Below are 22,739 nucleotides of genomic sequence, written 5' to 3' on the forward strand. Positions count from 1 at the left end.
ACCTGACGTCAACCCAATTTTCATTTCCAAACAAAATCCCCACAGGGTTGGGGTACACCGACAATCTGACGTGATGTTGACGTCTTGTGCCTGCTGGGTGTTTAAGGCCATTTCAGTCATCATACAGTAAACATCCGTCATCTTCTCATCAGTGACAGGCATCTAAACAGTGTCTGGGTCATAACGTGTAAAGATTTTGGACATCTTATTGGACATGTTTAATGCTTCCAAACAGTTTGCTGCACAGTTTGCTCGCCCATGTCTTGAGGTAGTTCACTATGATGCTATTTACCTTCTATGTGTAATTTGATTGGACAGGAATCACAGGACTGACTTTTCTAATCCCCACAGACAGGAAAAAATAAGGTAGTGACTGCAGGTTGAAGGAAGATAGTGGAGTAAAAGTACCGATACTGCACTAGAAATAGACTCAAGGGTAAGTAATAGTACACATGTTGAAGTCAATTACAATTTCTGAGGAAAAACTACTTAATTACAGTAATCTGAGTATTTGTAATATGTTACTTTACACCACTGCTTGTGATCAATCGGAGACACTCAAGGCCAGCCGGAAGATGTGATTGGCTGTGATGTGCTTATATCTTCTCTCCACATGATGGTCTTTTGTTGACCAGGATCTACAGCTTCTTCATTCTTGGCTTCAGTTGTGCACCAAATTAGAGCTCCTACTGTAAAAAAATGATGTGACAAAAATCATTGAAACAAATGTTTTTATTAGTTTAACTAATATTATCAATCAGCTAATCAGGTTTCAACTAAGGGAAGTTTATTTATAAACTAATTTCAAGAGGATCACATGCTTTTTATTGCTTGCAGCTGGCCTCGCATTATTCAATTTATGATTCACCAATCAGACGATTCCTAAGCTACTATAAATACCCTAAGTTCCATATAACAGCCATTTTTGTTTTGAAGAATCCCTCCTTCCACTCCAACTCCTCCTTTTTTGGGTGGCACGGTGGCCCAGTGGTTTGCACTGTTGCATCACAGCAAGAACGTCACTGGTTCTATTCCTTACTAAGCCAGTCAACGTTTCTGTGCAGGGTTTACACATTCTCCCCGTGCTCATGTGGGTTTCCCCCGGGTTTCCCGTTTTCCTCCCACCATCCAAAAGCATGCAACTTGTTAATTGACTAATCCAAATTGGCACCATAGACATGCTCCTAGTAAGTAGTTATCTGTTAAGAGCAATCACTATCTGTTCATTAGCTACTACAGCAGGGGAGTTCTCGAGATCTACCTGAGCTCAAACTCTCCTCTCGCCTTGCAAATGGGAGGGAGCCCTGGGCTCGAGGATCTTATGAGCTCAGGGCTCTCTCCCAGGACAGCATGCCAAACAAGCTTTATAATCAATCATCAGCTAAGTGTGAACTCTTGTTTAGTTATACAAAGTTTAACTTTATATTTTTAGACAGTTTCTACAATCTGAGTGTTCAAAATATTCAGCCTGATCTCACGAGAAAACGTAAGTATTTTACGTTTTGTCAGTTTTAGTGGCTAATTTGTACAAATTCGTACGAGTTCAGTCATACGAAGTTGTACGATTTTAAAAAGGAGGCGTGGCACCTAACCCCACCCCTAATCCCAACCGTCATTGGGGCATGAGCAAATTGTACTAAATTGTACGAATTAGACCATACAAATTTATACGAATTAGCCACTAAATCAAAAAGTTACGAATTGCCGTGAGATTGTGTAGAAATATTAAGAAAAATCATCTTTATAACTAATCATAAAGTTTTGCTGTGCTTGCAGTAGGAAATGTATAATTTCTGCGTCCTAATTTATACTATACATCCTAAAAAGTATTTGAAAATAGAATTAGTATGTCCCAAATCGTAGTATGTTGAAAAGAGTACGCCAAAGGTTCCCGGATCATTTAATATTTCCGGTAAAAGTTTAAATTGTAGAAGCGTCCATACTCTAACCGCTGATATTGCCAACAGTACATTGTGCGTTGGACTTGAATTTGATTAGAACTACAAACGCGGGTGAAAAGTGTAAATAAAGCACAAGCGTGATGGACACGTGAGACCAACCGTCAAGTAGAGAGGCTTCAGTAAAGATGTTTGAATGACTGTTAATCAATATCTAGCCCACTGGAGAATATTTAAATCACGTTTTCTGTGTTATATTTCATCTACAACAACACTACTGAACTTATATAAAGACGTGTTTGGACATTAACGCCTGAATGCAGAATTATCCAAAGACCTGAGGAGATTTCTCTGCATGAAAGACTCTTGAATGGCAGATTATCCTGCTGCTGCTTCTCCAATAAGGTAGGAAATTAAATATGACAGAAATGTGGATGATGTGTGGATGATTGACAGGGCTCATAACTAAGCAACAAAACAATCTGTTAATGAGAAAGTAGTATGTTCCAAAGCTTGCATACTCTATTGTTGCACACTCAAAAGTCTATACTTTGCCTTCACAAAAAAAGTACATGCTTTCAGGGTGTATATAAGTATGCGAATTGGGACGCAGCACATGTCTTGATGGAACATGATCTTTACCTAATAATCCAATGCTTTTTGGCGTAAATAAAACAAAATTTTTTAACAAAGTAATGAATTTTGGGCTATTGCAACAAATACGTTTATATTGTATTAATATTTCATATCTCATGTTCAAATACATTATGATCAGCAGCTACACTAATTGTTTTCTTTTTTCTCTATTTCCACTTGGGGATACTCATCTCGAGGCCTCTAGAGATTGTGCAGCACTATTGATGTGATCCAAGGCCTGTAAAGAGATGATGCCAACCACAGAGCACTCCTAGAGGTATCCATAATCCTGGACCAGGCCGTATCCTGAGTAAATGTTGTGGCTGTCATGGAGGAACAGCGAGCATAAAACTGATTCCTGAAAGACTTCAGTGATAGGTGAGTCTCTGCATTGATCCTGTGGGCCAGCCTGAACACCCACTGGTGACCTACTCACACCTGCAGCATTCTCCAGTCTTCAGCGCCTAGTCTGCAGCTCTGCATAAGAAGTTTGGCCAGAGGAGAAATGGTCATGCCCAGCTGAGCCTGGTTTCTCTCAAGGTTTTTTTTCCCTTCACTTTCGTCATTGGTGAAGTTTGTTCCTTGCCACTGACGCCACTGGCTTGCATGGTTCGGGACTTGTGGAGCTGCGCATCGATGGATTTGCTCTTCAGTGTTTGGACTCTCAGCAGTGAAAATTAAACCACACTGAACTGAGCTAAACTGAACTTCAGCTCTGAAAACAGGACTGTTTCAATTTACTAGAACTTCTGTGTTAAGCTACTTTGACACAATCTACAGTGTAAAAGCGCTAGAGAGATAAAGATGAACTGAATTGAACCATGTTGTAACCTAGAATATATAAAGCAGATTGGTTAAAAATGCAAAAGTGTTCACTGGAAAATGATGGTTCTATGACTCATTGATGTAAATAACGCTCAGTTAATATAGTTGGGTTAAACATACCTCAACATATAACCCAACTATAGGTTATTATAGCACCATCCCAACTATGGATTATTTTAACCCAGTGCATTCCTTTTTATAATTTATTCCAATACATCAGGTTATTTTGATTAAATTTTATTTTTTTCCATTCTGGTATTACTATTGCGACTATTACTATTAATTTTATAATTATGGCTGTGTAAATAAATAATATGCCGTTTTCAATAATATTGAAAAAAAAAAAAAACATTTTAAGTTGCAGACACTTAAGTGTTTTTATACGTTTAATATTGATCAGCTATGAAGCGTGCGTTTGTATCATCAATATTTAAGAGTGCTAGTGAAACTGATATAAAAAGCACGACACGGAGAGGTAATTTGATTAAAAAATAACACCATTATTGCGTTACACCTTAAACTTTCTAATGCAAAAACAGCATTGCGTACACATATTAATACAGCTTTACTGTGTCAGTTAATTTAGTTGACTGTTGAAATTCAAAATTAAGTCAAGTTATTAAAAAATAACCCAATAAAGGTTACAAGTAACCCAACAAAGCACCAAATATTTTTAACTCAACCATTGGGTTAAACAAATAACGTTTTTTTGTATGTGTGTTCAGTGTTGGAGGATAGTATTAGTGATGATGAATATTAATCGTATTTTGTTATTAGATTTTAGAAATGGGCAGCACGGTGGCACAGTGGGTAGCACAATCGCCTCACAGCAAGAAGGTTGCTGGTTCAAGCCCCGGCTGGGTCAGTTGGCATTTCTGTGTTAGGTTTGCATGTTCGCCCAATGTTTGCCTGGGTTTCCTCCAGGTGCTCCGGTTTCCCAGTCCAAAGACATGGGTAAATTGAATAAGCTAAATTGGCCATAGGGTATGTGTGTGCATAGTGTATGGGTGTTTTTTTCTGAGTTGTGTTGCAGCTGGAAGGGCATCTGCTGCGTAAAGCATATGCTGGCTAAGTTGGCGGTTCATTCCACTGTGGCAACTCCTGATAAATTATATATATATATATATATCTGCTTAGTCTCTAATTTATCATATAGGTCGCCACAGTGAAATGAACCACCAACTTAACCAGCATATGTTTTACACAGCGATGATATAAATATTATATTTAATATGTTTAATTTATAAATAAAGGTTTTCTCAAACAATACACACACACACACACACATATATATATATATATATATATGTGTATATACGATTAATAGCACTAAAATATAGACTATTGGGAAAGCGCATTGAATGCATAATGTGAATTGGGAAGTTTTCAGCTTAGTGGATGATGGTGAAGTGATGTGAAATGACGATGCTGAATAAAAGTGATGGTTCAATAAGGTGCGTGCTGATGTCCTGTGTGTTTGTTTGTTAGTGCAGGTGATTTTCATCATCATCATCATCAGCAGCAGCAGCAGCAGCAGCAGCAGCTCAGAGTCAGTGTTGGAATCACGAGCTCTTCAGTCTCGCGCTCCTCCGCTGCTTCACAGACCTTCATTTCTCTAGACGCACACACACAGATCCGGATCACAGGTGCAACAAACATACCTCCATCTGCAGGCGTTCAAAGAAGAAAAGGGAATATATATACATCGCGTGTGATTGTGCGATGGTGAGTTTACGCCTTTTCTTCACATTTCTTCAGTCAGTGATGGCAGGAGCTACAGCGATATAATGAATGTGGGCGACCTCCATTCACCAGACGCGGTTTTCAGTGTTTCTTATTCGCTACACGCGTGTTTTCTACAGAGATTAATTATTCATGTAAAACGAGTAAATATTCAGAGAGTGTTAATGTGTGTGTGTTTTTTTTTTTTTTTTTTTTTGTTTTTTGCGATGTTTGGTAAATGGAAAAGATGATTTATGGGTTAGTATTGACAAATTTACCTCCAGCATGAATAGAAAATGATGCATTTGAGTGCATGCAATATGTTTGTCGCAATTGCATGAGTTGTTTCTATATATACACATATATAAAAGGGTAAATCTTAAGAATCGTCAAGCTTTACGTCTTAATAATACGAAGATAAATGTAAATGACTATATTTTTAATTGTGATATCACGTTTTAATATTGATATAATTTATTTTAACATGCTGTATTTGTTGCAGTTGCGATGTAAAAACAATATTGCACTGCACAAAATGCTTTTCTATTGCTATTATTTCTGTTATTTAAGAAATAATATGTTAAAATTAAGTGAGTTTTACAGCAAGTCAAGTAATCTGCTAATGGGACAAAATAATCTTTTGCCAAAAGGAAAAGCTATAAAGTATTTTTAAAATTTGTGATCAGGTTTTGCAGGTTTTGATATTGATAGAATGTAGTAATATAAGCAGGCAGTATTTGTTGCATAGGGATGTAAAAAAAAAAAAAACTGTCCAGACAGTATGATTTCATTATTACAGTAATGAGAGTCTAATAAGGACCCCCATTAAGAATAATGGGAATGACAGCCAAACTCAGAATTAAACCATCCTGAGGTCAAACTTTGTTTTTAAAAGGAAAATGTGTAGAATTGTAATAATATTGAAGCTATATATATATATATATATATATATATATATATATATATATATATATATATATATATATATATATATATATATATATATATATATAGTAAAAGTCTTAAAAATATCCTGCATTATGCTTTTTTCTCAATAGCTCCAAAACAAATAAAACAAAATAAATTAATAAATAATTATACTGCAGCTCCAAAACAAATAAAATAAATATATGACATTACACTTTCAAGCCATCATTTGAGCATTGTAATAATACTTACAATTATCATTTGAGTGTTATATAAAGTAATATGCAGTAAAAGTCTTAAATTACGCTTCTTTTTTCTCTAAAGCTCCAAAAAAAAAAAAAAAAATTAAATTAAAAAAATGTGTGTATATATATATATATATATATATATATATATATATATATATATATATATATATATATATATATATATATATATATATATATATATATACTGAAGCTTCAAAACAACTAATATGAAATAAAATAAAATAAATATACTGAAGCTCCAAAACAAATAAAATAAAATGAATATATTGAAGCTCCAAAACTACTGAAATAAAATATAAATAAATAAATAAATATACTGAAGCTCCAAAACAAACAAAAAAATAATAAAACTCAATATACTGAAGCTCTAAAACAAATAAAATAAAATAAAATAAAATAATTATACTGAAGCTTCAAAACAAATAAAATCATTCATTCTCTTTTCAGCTTAGTCCCTTAATCCGGGGCCGCCACAGTGGAATGAACTGCCAACTTATCCAGCATATGTTTTATGCAGCGAATGCCCTTCCAACTGCAGCCCATCACTGGGAAACACGCACACACTCATCCACACGCATACACCACGGACAATTTAGCCTACCCAATTCACCTGTTCCACACTCAGGATCCAGAGGAAACACACACAAACACGGGGAGAACGTGCACACTCCACACAGAAACACCAACTGACCCAGCCGAGGCTCGAACCAGCGACCTTCTTGCTGTAAGGCAAACGTGCAACCCACTGCGCCACCGTGTCGACACAAATAAAATAAAATAAAAATAAATAAATTTACTGAAGCACAAAGTAAAATGAATATAATGAAGCTTCAAAACAACTAAAATAAAAATAAATACACTAAAGCTCCAAAACAATAAATATATAAAAATCTGAAGAATAAAAATAAAAACTACTTCTAAAATCTTAAATATTCAGAATCAGAATCAGAAAGAGCTTTATTGCCAGGTATGTTCACACATACTAGGAATTTGTTTTGGTGACAGAGCTTCTACAGTGCAACAGGATAACAGAGACAGGACAAAAAACAGATAATAAATATATTTAAAAAAAAAATAGAAGTAGTGAGTGCAAATACACAGATGGACAAGTGTATGTACATGTTTATTACTATATACAGCGTTATATGTGCAGCTGTTATGTGCAAATTGGCATGTAAAGTGTGTTGTTAAATAAGTGTATATGTGTATAAAAGTGTATAGCAAGTAGTGATGTTGGTTCCACAATTATTATCATCAAGTGTTCATGAGATGGATTGCCTGAGGGAAGAAACTGTTTCTGTGTCGGGCTGTTCTGGTGCGCAGTGCTCTGTAGCGTCGACCAGAAGGTAAAAGTTCAAAAAGGCAGTGTGCTGGGTGTGAGGGGTCCAGAGTGATTTTGGCAGCCCTTCTGCTCGCTCTGGATAAGTACAGTTCTTGGGGAGTAGGAAGGGTTGTGCCAGTGATTCGCTCAGCAGTCCGAACTATTCGACGTAGTCTTTGGAGGTCGTATTTAAGGTCGTATTCAGTATATAAAATAATATTATAACATGACACTGTCAATTCATTATTTGATAATTACAACCATATTAAAGCATTATTTACAAAAATGAACAGTAAAAGTCTTAAAAATACCCTGCATAATGCTTCTGTTTTGTCATTTTGTGATTGAGCAAAGCCAAAAAACTTGTTCAAACTACTTAATTAAAATGAGCTGAAACAACACAAATCTTGAGTTTTCATTGGGACGACTTAATTTTTTTATGTTCAATCCATGTAAATTTGTTAAAAGTGTTAAGTTAACTTAATTGATTTGTGTTGGGTCAACAAGAATGAATTGCGTGGAAATCTGCATTTTTACAGTGCACTAAAAATGCATGAACCAAACTTTTACATCAAAACACCCAATAATTTGACTCTATAAGTGTCTCTGTATGTTGTCTCTCTGAAGCCTCGCACCATCATCCCTAAATCAATCCAGATTTCTGCAGCGAATATGAAGGCATGCAGTGAGTCATACATTAATGCTGCCTTCACGTTCATGCAAACCGCTGCAGTATATTCCTTTCCATGATTTTATTTTCAAGCGCACATATACTAATGACCTCCGTTTAATCCACAGCCTCACACTCTTTTGACCTTGTAACCACATGAAGCCACACTATGTTATAAATATGATGCTTTCTTCCTCATTTTTGGTGTTTGTGGAAAAGATAATGATGCGAATGTAGATCACAATAGCATTATAATAATATACAAGAACACACGATGTTAAATGACCGTCGTTATTGTTGCCAGATGCTGTTTTGCTTTTGCTTCAGGAGCACAGAGAGCCATTCAGAAACAGAGGCGCGTTCAGCTCTGCGCTTCTCATTATGATGGTTATCAGAGCCTCTGTGTGTGTGTTTTGCATCCATAATATAAAAAAACCTTCTGTTTGATTGACACTCAGCTGTCTTTCTCTCCTTGAAGTGGCTGTTTGCATCCCACAAGGTTACAGAAATAGCACAGAGAAGAGAGACAGAGAGCAAAGGAAAAAACATGCCTTGTATACAATAGATAGATAGACAGAGCTGACAGAAATATTTTATTATTCTCAGGAAGGAAATTAAATGTTTTACTGCACTAAAATAAAATGAAATAAAGTGTACTGCGGCTGCAAAATGAAACAAATAAAATAATAAATATTGCAGCTCTAGATAAAAGAATTAAATTAAGTTAAACTAAACAAACAAACAAACAAATAAAATATATATATGTACTGAAACTTATAAAAACAAAATAAAATAAAATGCCGCAGCTTCAAAACAAATCAGATAACCTAAATTAAAATTAAATTAAATAAAAAAATGTAAGTAAATTAAACAAACAAACAAATAAATAAATAAATCAAAAATAAATAAATATACTGAAACTTTAAAATATAATCAAATAAAAAGCCGCAGCTCCAAAACAAGTAAATAGAAATAAATATATTGCAGTTCCAAAATAAAACAAATAAAATAATAAATATTGCAGCTCCACATAAAAATATTTAAATAAGTTAAACAAACAAAAAAGTTATTAAATATAATGAAACTTCAAAATAAAATAAAATGCCGCAGCGCCAAACCTATTAAATTAAATTAAATTAAATTATAAAATATTGCAGCTCCACATAAATTAAATTAAACTTAACTAAACTAAACTAAACTGAATAAAATAAAATTTAATTTAATTTAATTTAATTTAATTTAATTTAATTTAATTTAATTTAATTTAATTTAATTTAATTTAATTTAATTTAATTTAATTTAATTTATAAAAATAAATAAATATACCTGAAGCTTCAATACAAATAAAATAAAAGAAAGTAAAATAAAATATATGGCAGCTCCAGAATAAAACAAATAAAATAATAAATATTGCAGCTCCACATAAAATAAAATAAAATAAATAAAAATAAAATATACTGCATCTTCAAAATAAAAGAAATAAAAATTAAATATTGCAGCTACAGATAAATTAAATTAAATTAAATTAAATTAAATTAAATTAAATTAAATTAAATTAAATTAAATTAAATTAAATTAAATTAATAAATAAATATACTGAAGCTTCAAAACAAATAAAATTAAACTAAATTAATTTGAATTAAATATGCGACAGCTCCAAAATGAAACAAATAAAGTAAAATACTAAATATTGTAGCTCCACATAAAATAAATAAAACAAAAAATGAATGAATAAATAAATAAATATACTGAAGCTTCAAAACAAGTAAAAACATAAAATAAAATAAAAATAAAAACAAATCAATAATCATACTGAAGCTTCTAAACAAATAAAATAAAATAAAATAAATGTTCTGAAATTAAATTAACCAAGAAAATTCAATATACTGAAACTTCAAATTAAATTTAATTTATAATTATTTTGCAGCTCTAAAACAAATAAAATAATTATAAATATAGATATAATAATAATAATAATAATAATAATATTATACTTCAGTATATTATAAGTATACTTCAAAAATCTTAAATGCCATTTCATCAAATTTAACAAGAGTATAACACTACACTTTCAATTCATTATATGAAATAGGACATTATTTGATCTCCTTTACAGAAAATGTGCAAGTAACAAAAAACACACTCTTATCTCAATGCATATCGCTTTTAAGATCATGCAAGTTGCTTATTAATTAAATCAGTGCTCTGTGTGTGTGTCTGTGTGTGCGTGCGTGCGTGTGTGTGCGTGTGTGTTTTACTGTGTCTCTATGTGTTTTATTTGCTATGATTCATCCATTTATTCCTCCTTTTTGGGAACTAATAAAGATGAGTAAGACGGCGGTGGCTCGGAGACTCTTCTCCATCCTCGCTCGGGTCTCGTCTTGAGGGATTTTATACCTCCTCAGATTGGCTGTGGATCAGTAAATCTGCTCGCCACACACATTTCCCATAAACCCCTCCCTCCCTGTCGGCCCCTGCGCACTTCACGTTATTTGATTATTTTAGATGCGGTCGGGTGTAATAAAGAATGCATTGGTGGTTCAGTGCTGTAGCTCCAGACTGGACATCAGTATTTTATGATGTAGCCAGTAGTGTTACAGTGTGTATGTGTGTGTGTGTGTGTGTGTGTGTGTTTTAAAACACTGTACTCTTTCTTGTAGGCTTTATAAGGCTGTGTTTGAGATCTCTGGGAACAATCGTCAGCAGAATGTATAGACAAGCGGCGAGAGAGACCTTCCTCATCCTCTTCCTCATCATCAGCCTGGTAAGAGCAAAAACAGATATATAGTACACCACAATGAGTACACCCCCTATTGAAAATTCATATTTTTTGTAAATATTGACTACATACACTCACCGGCCACTTTTTTAGGTACACCTTACTAGTACCAGGTTGGACCCCCTTTTGCCTTCCGAACTGCCTTAATCCTTTGTGGATAATTTCTCTTTTTCGGACCATTCTCTGTAAACCCTAGAGATGGTTGTGCATGAAAATCCCAGTAGATCAGCAGTTTCTGAAATACTCAGACCAGCCCATCTGGCACAAACAACCATGCCACGTTCAAAGTCACTTAAATCACCTTTCTTCCCCATTCTGATGCTCGGTTTGAACTGCAGCAGATCGTCTTGTCCATGTCTACATGTTTAAATGCATTGAGTTGCTGCCATGGGATTGGCTGATTAGAAATTTGCATTAACAAGCAGTTGGACAGGTGTACCTAATAAAGTGGCCGGTGAGTGTATATTGGTTCATTTAAACAAAACAGTTACTAACATGTTTTAGAAGTTGAAGGATAATACATTTAATTAAAATGAGGTGCTGCAAAGAACAAATACAAACTACAAAAATGGCAACTCATTTGTTATTTTTGCTTCTTTTGATGATTTTTCTCTTTATTGTAGATTGTACTGTGATCTTAAGTTATTTTGTTGGATTAGTTCCAGTTTTTGGTACTGACTAATCTACTGTACAGTGTATCTGATTGTATAGCATCTTATAGACATTTAACAGAGAGATCTGTAAAGGGTGTACTCATTTCTGCATTTTATTTGTCACATACACAGGCATACACTGTATGATATGCAGTGAAATGTGTACAATGTATAATGCTCACTGTATATGTGATCCTGAACAACAAAACAAGTCGTAGGTGCATTTTTGGGGAGCTTTTGGGATAGGATCATGTTTGGCTGACATGAGTATTTGGAATCTGAGGGTTTAAAATATTTTTAAAATAAAGAGAAAATCACATTTAAAGTTGTTTTAACGACACAGTCTCATTGGGAAAATGTACACAGGGATACATTTATGAGAACTGAGATATATGTGCCTCAGGATACATAATGACATTGGGCCCTACCAGACACTCAGTGCAATAAGGCGCAAGACATGTTTGGTGCGATTTGTTGCTTTTTTTAGACCAGCGCAACAGTAATTTTCATGTTTTGCGTCAAGTTGTTTAAATAGCAAATGCATTTGCACCACTTTCTGGACTCATGGGTGTGATGGTCTATAAAGTAGGTGTGTTTAGGTGCATTGTTGGCGTGTTGCTATTCGGTAAATAGACAGCGCCATTGGCCTACAAAAGCTGGTCTAAAGTCCAACACACAGTGCGTTAGTAATACGCCTGTGCGGGTCCAAACACGTACACATTGCTTATTACGCACAGGATGTACAGCAATACAGAAATATCTTTACATATGAAGAAAATAAAGGATTGAAATGTTACAAAAAAGATTATTTTCTACATAAATATAAAAACCACAATCTCTATGCCTACTTCATGAGGCCGAATGGAGGAGGCTCATTCTTTATCCACACGCTGCAGATGGTCTGTTTAACTTTTCTCACTAGTGAAGTGTTCAGTTTTTCAACTTACAAAGTCCTCCATGTAAATAGCAAATGTGCCATGGCTCGATGCAAGTGACTCCTAAAGGAAAAGGGAGATGAGACTCTGATTGGTGTATTCTCAAAACACACCCAGAACTCATTAAGAGAATAAGCTCAACCCTGTTAGACCAGGGTGCAGAGCGTATTTTTCTGTTCTTAAAATAGCAAAAGTGGATTCCAGCGATTTTGATTTTCACCATTAAGATTTTCCCACTGATATTAATTGACAGACTGATATATTAAACATCACAGACACATTCTGGAGACACAAAAGATTTATTTTACATCTTCTCAAAAGGCCAAAATTGAAGCTCTTCGAAATGCAGGTGGGTTTTATGGTTTGTTGTTTCTGAAATATCTGAGGCAGGACCTGCAATGCTGTGTTCACACCAGTTGTGGATGAAGCGTCAAGCGCGAGTGATTTACATGTTAAGTCAATGCAAAGACGCGAATAGACATTCTGCGTTGCGATATGTGCGAATGAGGTGGCGCGAGTTCAGCGTTTCACGCAAAATGCTCGAGTTGGATAATCTGAACTTCAGCGGACATTCGCGCCACGTTAACCAATCATGAGCTTTAACTTGTAGGGGTGTGACTATGACGTAGCGCCTGTTGTTGGTGTCTCGGGGGAAAATCCCTCTGCCAACACCGGACAACAGCTCATTCAACTGGGCTCGGTTCATTCTGAAGCCTCCATCATCCAGGTATAGTTTCTGGAGGAGTTGATGAACTCACAGAGCTGGGTGCGCCTCTGAAAGGATCTAGTGAACTCAGACACAGCTCAGAACGAATCAAGGCTGTTTTTCAGCCTTCATAAAGCACATATACACAGCTACTCTCTCAATAAAATCCGTGTTAGCCATTTAGCATCGAAGCTACAGTCACCAGGCAGACAAAAGCCCTGCTCGGGATGCGAATTCGTGTCTATTGTGAAGTGAATTTGACACACGAATGAAGCGGATTTGATGCACAAATGAAGCAAGTTCACTCAAATTGTTCATGCATCTATGGGGAGCACGGTGGCGCAGTGGGTAGCACAATCGCCTCACAGCAAGAAGGTCACTGGTCCGCGTGCGTTTCCTCCGGGTGCTACAGTTTCCCCCACAGTCCAAAGACATGCACTATAGGTGAACTGGGTAAGCTAAATTGGCTGTAGTGTATGAGTGTGAATGAGTGTATATGGGTGTTTCCCAGTGATGGGTTGCAGCTGGAAGGGCATCTGCTGCGTTGAACATATGCTGGATAAGTTGGCGGTTCATTCCGCTGTGGTGACTCTGGATTAATAAAGGGACTACGCCGAAAAGAAAATGAATGAATGAATGAATGTTCACGCATCTATTTACATCCGAATAGCCTGATTTGTTCGTGGGAGCCGCATCTGGAGTGAACACAGCATAAAGGCTTCACTCTCTTCTGGAAAAGGGGCGGAGATGCAGCAGATCATTTGCATATTAAGAAACACATTCAACATTTACGATAACTTCACAGACACATTATGAGGACACTTGAGGAATATATTCCCTCTTGAAAAAACAAATCATTGTAGGATAGTTTTTAGCTTGATTTAAATCAACACAAACATTTGTAATAGTTTTAGTTTGGTTTCAAGATAATAACACTTGAAAACACGTAACAATGCATTAATAACAGTCATTGTGACACACTAGCACTGAGAAAAGACGAGGAGAAAATCCAAGAATGTACTTTTTGCTTTAATGCCACTTTCAGTTTCAACACGTATCAGTGAGGTTGACCTTTGAAAAGAAGAAGAAAAGCACACTGTGTGGTTTTGGAGATCCTTCTGTGATAATCTCTCCTCTTTTAGTTCTTGGTAATTTCCAAGTATAGTATGAGGTAAGAAACACTGTGATGAGAGTGTCTTATCTCTTATGTTTATCGTGTTAATCCTGCTTTAGTCTACCTAAAATGTTCAATTCAGTTCAATTCACCTTTATTTCTATAGAGCTTTTACAATGTAGATTGTGTCAAAGCAGCTTCACATAGAAGATTGTAGTGAATTGAAACAGTGTCAGTTCAATTATCAGAGATTAAGTTCAATTCAGCTTAGCTCAGTTCAGTGTGTTTTAATATTTACTGCTGAGAGTCCAAACACTGAAGACCAAATCCATCGATGCGCAGCTCTACAAGTCCCGAACTATGCAAGCCAGTGGAGACAACGGCGAGGAAAAAACTTCACCAATTGGCAAAAGTGAAGGAAAAAAACCTTGAGAGAAACCAGACTCAGTTGGGCACGAGCATTTCTCATATGGTGAAACTTCATGTGCAGAGCTGCAGTCTAGGCGCCAGAGGCTGGAGAACACTGGACCTCAGCGAAGACTCGTCTGTCCCTGGAGTCTCACAGAAATCAGAGGCATGCTCTCTACTCCTCCTTGACCACCACATCAGCTGCTATGACCTGGTCTGGGATTGTGGAAACCTTGGGATCATCTCTTCACAGGTCGCTTCAGTGGCACTGCATAATCTCTGGGGGCCTCAGGATGAGTATCCCCAGGTGGAAATAGAGAATAAAGAGAGTAGTTAGCGTAGCTGCTGTTCATAGTGTATATAAACGAGATGCAGAAACCTGTGTGGAGCACGTTCATGCATCGTACCGCTATGTGATGCACTAGGTGCTGGATGCTTTACTAAAAAGATAGGTCTTTAATCTAGTTTTGAACTGTGAGAGTGTGTCTACGAGAATGTAGTTTGTGCTTCTGTGTGTCCCTCCGTGTTAACGTCATTTTGCAACAGGAAGCAGCTGTGTGTGTGTTCCTTGTATTCCTCATATGTGCCAAATGTCCACACAAGAGTAGCAACAGCACTAAATTTTGACCTTGTGGGGACATTTTTGGTTTCCATGAGGAAAATGGCTGATAAAAACACACATAATGAAGGATTTTGAAAATGTAAAAATGCAGATTGTTTTGTTTTTGCAGATTGTGAAAATTTAAAATTGCAAAATATGCAGTTTGTAGAGTAAAAGCAGTACGCATATCTGTGTGTGTGTGTGTGTGTGTGTGTGTGTGTGTGTGTGCCTTGTATTCCTTATATGTGCCAATTAACCCTAACAAAAATAGCAATACAGTGGTCCCTCACTATAACGTGCTTCACCTTTCGCAGCTTCACAGTTTCGCTGATTTATTTATTTATTTTTGTGCATGTTTTTTTGGACAGCGCATAGAGTTCTGCATCCTGATTGGCTGTAGACCATTTGTCCTCCTTGTCTCCTGTACAGTACAGAATGGCTGTTTCTCAATATGCATTCTTTAGCGGTCTTGCGTCCTCATGTAACGTCATCATCAGCTGCCAAAGTTCAGTCTCAATATTCAAGACCGCAAGAACGGAGGATGCGTGAAATTTCCCGGATGTGTTCTTGATATCGAGGACACACTGATGCAGACTTGAGCGCCGATCTCACACTAGAAATCCCAGAAGTCATTGCGACTGGAGGTGGGAAGTGTAGTATTTTATATAGATTTATTATTAAAGATATCACTTATTAACCTCAGGAGTTTCCCTAAATGAAACGGTAAAAGTAAACATTACCATGGACATCTTAATAAAGGAATAAACATACTAAGGGTGTTTGTTTGCTGAAATTCGCATTAAAATCTGTTTTATTTATACCGTGCAACGTATATTTATAATGTTTTTAGCATCGTATATATATTCTGCAAAGGTGAATAACAATAAATTGTTGTATGAATGCTGTAATGTTTACATAATTTTCCATTTAAAAACACGTGAAGGTCATGTGACCATCAGGAAGAACGCAGCATCTCATTTCTCAAAGTATGCGTTCTCTGTTCTCGTGGTCTCCCGAGTTTGTTCTTCTGAGGACGCCTGGCAAGACCGGTCTCCACAAGAATGCAAGTCCGTTCTCTGCGTTCTTGGAATTGAGAAACAGCCAATATGTTCAGCTTGCCAAATTAACATAAATCTTCCATCACTAGCAGTGTGAGTTTCAACAAGGATGCAAAAAGTGTTGTAACTGTTCACAGCAAGACCATCGTAAAGGAGGTCGCACACCAGATGCGCTGCACTACGGAGTGCCATGCATTTTAAAATGGTAAACATAGGTTTATATCAGGGTATGCACACCGTCGGCGGCTGCTTGCATTGCCCAGCTATGACTTAAGACACTGTTGATATTTCTGCCGTGCCACAGAGCACGATCTGAATAACTTCACCTTAAATAACATGCGAATGTGCTCGTCCGATGTGTTAATTCCAACTGTCATGTTTGAGGCGTATCTGGTGTGCAACCTCTTTAGGGATGGAGTCTGCTTTAGCTTTGTGGATCAGTGACTACAGGAACAAGAACATTATGCTGGATGCCAATATTATCCGCACTAAAGCTAAAAAGCTTTATGAACCTTTAGCTGACAGCGATGAATGTTTGCGCCTGACTACAGGATTTGATCTTTGGTTTTATTCTATAATACTCGACTTATTTTTCTAGAACATTTTGACCTTTGAGAGTTTAAACAAGAGAGAAAAGTGTGAAAATGTTAATGCCTGTCTTGAGAAATGGGTATAAAGTGTGTAGTGAGGGGTTTTACAGCCTTAAAACATCTGTAATAATCATAAAAAAATAAAGCTGCTTTGCGTATTACGCCAAATAACAAGGGACAACTGTACCATTAAATTTTGACCTTGTGTGGACTTTTTTTGGTTCACATGAGGAAAATGGCCAGCCTGATCTCACAAGGAAACATAACTATTTTACGTTTTGTCTGTTTAGTGGGTAATTAATACAAATTCATACGAGTTCAGTCGTTCAAAACTGTATGGTTTTTAAAAGGAGACATGGCAACAAACCACATTCCTAAACCCAACCGTCATTGGGGGATTAGCAAATCGAACTCAATTGTATAAATGAGATTGTACGAATTCATTCGTATTAGCCACCAGTGGTGTAAAGTAACTAATTACAAATACTCAAACTACTGTAATTAAGTAGTCTTTCTCAGGAATTGTAATTTACTGAGTAGTTTTAAAAATGTGTACTTTTACTTTCCCTTGAGTACATTTTGTGCAGTATCGGTACTTTTACTCCACTACTTTCCTTCAACTGGCAGTCACTACTTTATTTTATCTTTTCTATGATAGAACATTTGTTAGAAAAATCAGTCCTGCGAGTCCAATCAAATCACACATAGAATATAAATCGCATTATATTTAACAACGTCAAGCCATGGGCTATTTTATAATTGCAGCAAACTGTTTGGAAGCATTAAACATGTCCATTAAGATGTCCTAAATCTTTACACACATTGACCCAGAGACTGTTTAGATGCATGTCACTGATGAGAAGATGACAGATGTTTACTGTATGATGACCGAAATGGCCTTAAACACCCAGCAGGCACAAGACATCAACATGCTGTCAGATTGACGTTGTACCCCAACATCATGGGGACGTTCATTTTGTTTGATAATGAAAATCGGGTTGACGTCAGAACTCATTGTAAGGCCGACGTTAATGTCCAAAGTCCAACCTAAAATCAACCAAATATCAACATCTAATGATGTTACAGCTTGACGTTGTGTGGACATTATCACTTTTGACATTTATCAGATGTTGTATTTTGGTTGCCATACCTGATGAATAAATGTCAGTGTTAGACGTCAATATGACATTGGTTTTAGATGTTGGGTCGACGTTGGATTTTGGTTACTTTCTAACAACCTAAAATTGACCAAATATCAACGTCATTATTGGACATCAAAATAAGATTGTCCTTAGACACTGGCTAGACGTTGAATTTTGGTCACCTGACATCACAATCTAAATCTAACCTAATATTAACGTCTTATGACGTTGTGTGCCTGCTAGGCAATAACCAAATGCACTACAGAATGTTACGTTTACACATATCCACAAATTACATGTAGATGCATTAGCTTTTTACAGTATAATACTCCCTACTCACTACTCTTGAGTACTTTTAAAAGGTCTACTTTTTACTCATACTTTGAGTAATATTTACAACAGATACTTTTACTCTACTGCACTACATTTTAGGCAAGTAATGGTACTTTTACTTGAGTATGATTTTTCAGTACTCTTTCCACCACTGTTAGCCATTAAATCAAAAAGTTACGAATTGCCGTGGGATAGCCTTGAAATGGCTTTTTTTATTTACAGTATGTGTTTATTTGGCAGGGACATTAGCATTTGCAGTGTACGTTAATTAGCATTTCTGCAAATGCACCAGAACTAGCCAGATTCTTTTCATCTGTTGTCCCTGGACAGATGTTAAAATTGTCAGCCTAAAAAAACAATACAAAAATTATACAATCAATCAAGCATAGTTAAGAAGCACCAAAACAAGCACTTAATCGCTAGTAGATCTTAATAAAAATGTATTTGTACAAATTAAACTAAAAACACCAACATTATGTAATAGAGATAAGAATAATTCAAACATATTTAAACAACAAATCTTTAAGATGGCAGGCACAGGTGGTAACATGCTGGGTAGGTTCATGCTAATAGGAATGATGACACGTCTGATGCTCTATAAACCAGATTTTTAAAATGTTTTTGAACATATTGAAAGAGGTTATTTCTCTGCTTCTTTTGTTTTTGCAGATTAAAAAATGCAATCTGTAGAGTATAAGCAGCACGCATGCATGTGTGTGACACTCATATCTGACATCTGCTACCTAGAAACATGAGATTTCTCAGGAGAAACGGTGTGCATGTGAATGCTTCTCTCCACTCAGTATTTCACATGCATTGATAAACCAAGGCAAATGAGCGTCTAATATCTGCGTATATAGATGCAGTAGATTCACAGGATCCAGATGGCTGTGTGTGGTCAGCAGTAACGAAAAGACCACCATCGCTCATCACATTATTTGTGTTTCTGGGAAGATTTTATTTTTGTTGGAGAGCAGAAGGCAGACGGGGTCTTTAGTCTGGAGATTTCGAGATCTGACTCTTAAACGTCTCAAAGGAAGGGGAAATGAAATATTAGGGGGCTGATTTAATGCAAAAATGCGTCTAAAATCCTTGATACTTTGTGTATTGTGTTAGAAATGTTTGCGTTTTCACACAATGTGAAGTTGCTCAGAGAGTGTATTTTCACTCAGTTGCAGGAGGCGGTAACCATAGCAACAGTCGGCAGCTTAAGTGCTTCCCATTAGGATCAGTGGACAGAACATCAAGTGTGTTGTCATTATTTGGCACTTTATTACGGATTTAAATTGGCTCCCATCAATTTTGCTGGTAATTTATTATACAGATCAATTACATGCCATTATTTTGCCACCACAGTTTTATTATTATTATTATTGTTATTGTATTTTTTTGCAAGAAGAAGTGTGTTAACATAGACCATTCTTGTTAATTATGAGATATTGCATCTGTTATAAGCGAGATATTTGTGGAAATCATCATATCCTATTGCAATGTTTTTCAAAACAGCATCAGCTTTTGTTGTCTTATGATGTGTTTACTGGCATGAGGGTGGATCTGCCTGAGATCTGCATAAATTCTGGAATTTAAGGGGGACTATTGAGCAAAAATAATTTTATAAGGGGTTTAAACACAAATGTGTGGCAACAGTTTGTGAATATAACCAGCTGCTAATGGTAAAAATCAGTCTCCTGTATTTCAGACCCATCTCCCACCCATCTCCTGTATTGTAGGTCTCCCGGAAAACTCCCAGAATTCAGAATTACATTTATATATAAGTTTTATTCAGCTGTGTTGGAAAATGGGAAACCCATGTCAGATGACTAGTATTAGTAGTATTTTTTTACAGAACTGGATGTATAATCTGACACTGTACCGATGTCACAGACAGAAGCAACACAACTTGTATAAAAGCCAAGCCTGTAAAAGTTTGTTATTTACCCCAGAGGGATAACTAGATGAACCAGCGCAGATATTTTCAGGTCTATTTTTCATCTTGTTTATATGCGTTCGCAGTGTTAGTGGAAAGCTTTTTGTGGTTTTGGTCGGGTGGATTCATTCTGTGCATTCACTGCTGCTCCTCTTGTGTTGATCTGCTTTGTTTAGGCGTTTTATCTGTTTGTTGTTCCAGATGTGGCCCATACATTCAGAGATCTCCAACTGCGTCATAAAACGCGAGGAGGAGAGATGCTTGGAGCGAATCGCGCTGCACGACCCCAAAGACGACCAAAAATTCGGTAAGAGAGCAAAGCCTGTTTCAAACTATTTGTACAGATGAAGTCTGAGTTATTAACCTGCCTCTATATTTTTCCCCAATTCAAATGATTTTTCTAAACATAATAGTTTTAATAACTCATTTCTAATAACTGATTTATTTTATCTTTGCCATGATGACAGTAAATAATGTTGACTAGATATTTTTCAGGACACTTCTATACAGCTTAAAGTGACATTTAATGGATTAACTAGGTTAATTAGGCAAGTTAGGGTAGTTAGGCAAGTCATTGTATAACAGTGGTTTGTTCTGTTGACAATTGAACCCAGGCTCATTTTGAAAACGTAGTCCCGAGGACGTTTCTGGAGACTGCGAATTATGTAGCCGGAGATACGTATGGCTGCATTTCGTTTTTTAAGCGAACGCTGCGGGGCGGGATGACTCCATTCCTTTTAGCGCTCGCCGACTGACCACTTACCTTCGTGTGGAGGGCTTTCCCGCCTCAATCAGTTTGTCCGGTTAGCTCGTCCTGTTCGTCGGCGGACTCGAGACGCAAGAGAGGAGCTGACCATGACGACGACGAGCGGGTTCGAGTCCGTGGAAGAGCGGTTCCAGAAATCAGGTAAGACTAAAACAGAATCCAAGAAATAAAGCGAAGAGGTTCATAACAGGGTGAGAATGTGGTAAAATCCGAAAACGTGGTAAAAAAATATATATATCGGACGAGGGCTTTTCTTTTTTCGGACGGCTTTTGTAAATCGTTGGTTGGGTTTAGGGCAGGCGGGTCAATTGGTAAAATCGGTTGGGTTCGGGGAAGGAGGAGGGCAGGTTGGCCGGCCGATTGGCCGGTCGCCCAGTCAATCATTCAGCCAGTCGGACAGACAGACAGACGTTTGTTCGACAGCAGCCTTTGATAGGTTCACGCGAAAACAGCGCTGGCACGAACGGCACTCGCGGGAGACGTCCGAGAAGCCAAAAAGGCGCATACAGCGGCCTCTCGCGGATTCGCGAAAACCAAAAACTGCAAAAATACGTACCTCCCGGGACGTATTTCGCGGTCTCCAGAAATGTCCTCGGGACTACGTTTTCGGAATGAGCCTGGGTTGCAACAAAATATATTGCTTAAAGGCATGGGTGTAAATGTAATTTTACAGTGAATTACAGTACATTTCTCATGAGCAATTTGTGAAGAGTACACAAATAATATAATCAAATTGTACATATAAATGTACTCGTATATGTCCAGAAGTATCCACGTTAATTAAGACACTTAAGTACAGAATAGAAATTGATTTATACAAAATAATACAGTGGTGTCAGTTCAGATTTAACACAGTGATCATGGTCACACTTTATCTTGATGGTCTGTTTGTTGAATTGAAGTTACATTGCATCTACATGCCAACTAATTCTCATTAGATTATAAGTATTCTGTTAGGTTGGGGTTAGGGTTAGTGTAAGTTGATGTTCTTGCAAAGCTTATTATAGTCAGTTAAATGTCTGTTGAAGGAGCAGTATCAACAGATATTCAGTAGACAGTCTACTAATACTCAAATGGACCATCAAAATAAAGTGTTACCGTTATTATTGAGCAAATTCACAGCTAAACAATATGCTAATTGTGGCTGTTAATGTTAAGGTAACCACATCCTCATCAAGATGGCGCCGCTGATGGCCGTCTCGGTGTGGAGCTCTTCAGTGTTTGCACTGTTTTTGTTAATTTGTCCCGTTTTTACTAACTACATCTCTGTTTAATGTTTATCTTCTTTTTTCTTTTTTCTTTTTCATATTTATTTATTTTGTGTTGGTCACTTGTCAGTTTATGTACACTGGAAGCTTCTGTAGCCAAAAAAAATTCCCTAAAAAAATATAATAATATTGGCGGCACAGTGGCTCAGAAGTTAGCACTGTCGCCTCACAGCAAGAAGGTCGCTGGTTTG

The 22,739-nt window shown here is 36.6% G+C and overlaps 1 protein-coding gene across 4 annotated transcripts in view; it reads left to right on the plus strand.

Annotated features, from left to right (window-relative positions):
• Nucleotides 1-4,907: 4,907 nt before the first annotated feature.
• adcyap1r1a (adenylate cyclase activating polypeptide 1a (pituitary) receptor type I) overlaps nt 4,908-22,739 on the plus strand; it is a 72,511-nt gene continuing 54,679 nt past the window's right edge. For all 4 annotated transcript variants that reach the window (XM_056445292.1, XM_056445300.1, XM_056445308.1 and 1 more), the window contains exons 1-3: nt 4,908-5,084; nt 10,929-11,032; nt 20,716-20,821. In XM_056445292.1, coding sequence (XP_056301267.1) covers nt 10,976-11,032; nt 20,716-20,821 — 163 coding nt within the window. In that variant the 5' untranslated portion in view covers nt 4,908-5,084; nt 10,929-10,975. The remainder of the gene's footprint in view (nt 5,085-10,928; nt 11,033-20,715; nt 20,822-22,739) is intronic.

This window comes from Danio aesculapii, chromosome 2 (genome assembly GCF_903798145.1).
Source record: "Danio aesculapii chromosome 2, fDanAes4.1, whole genome shotgun sequence".
Classification (NCBI taxonomy): Eukaryota; Metazoa; Chordata; class Actinopteri; order Cypriniformes; family Danionidae; genus Danio; species Danio aesculapii.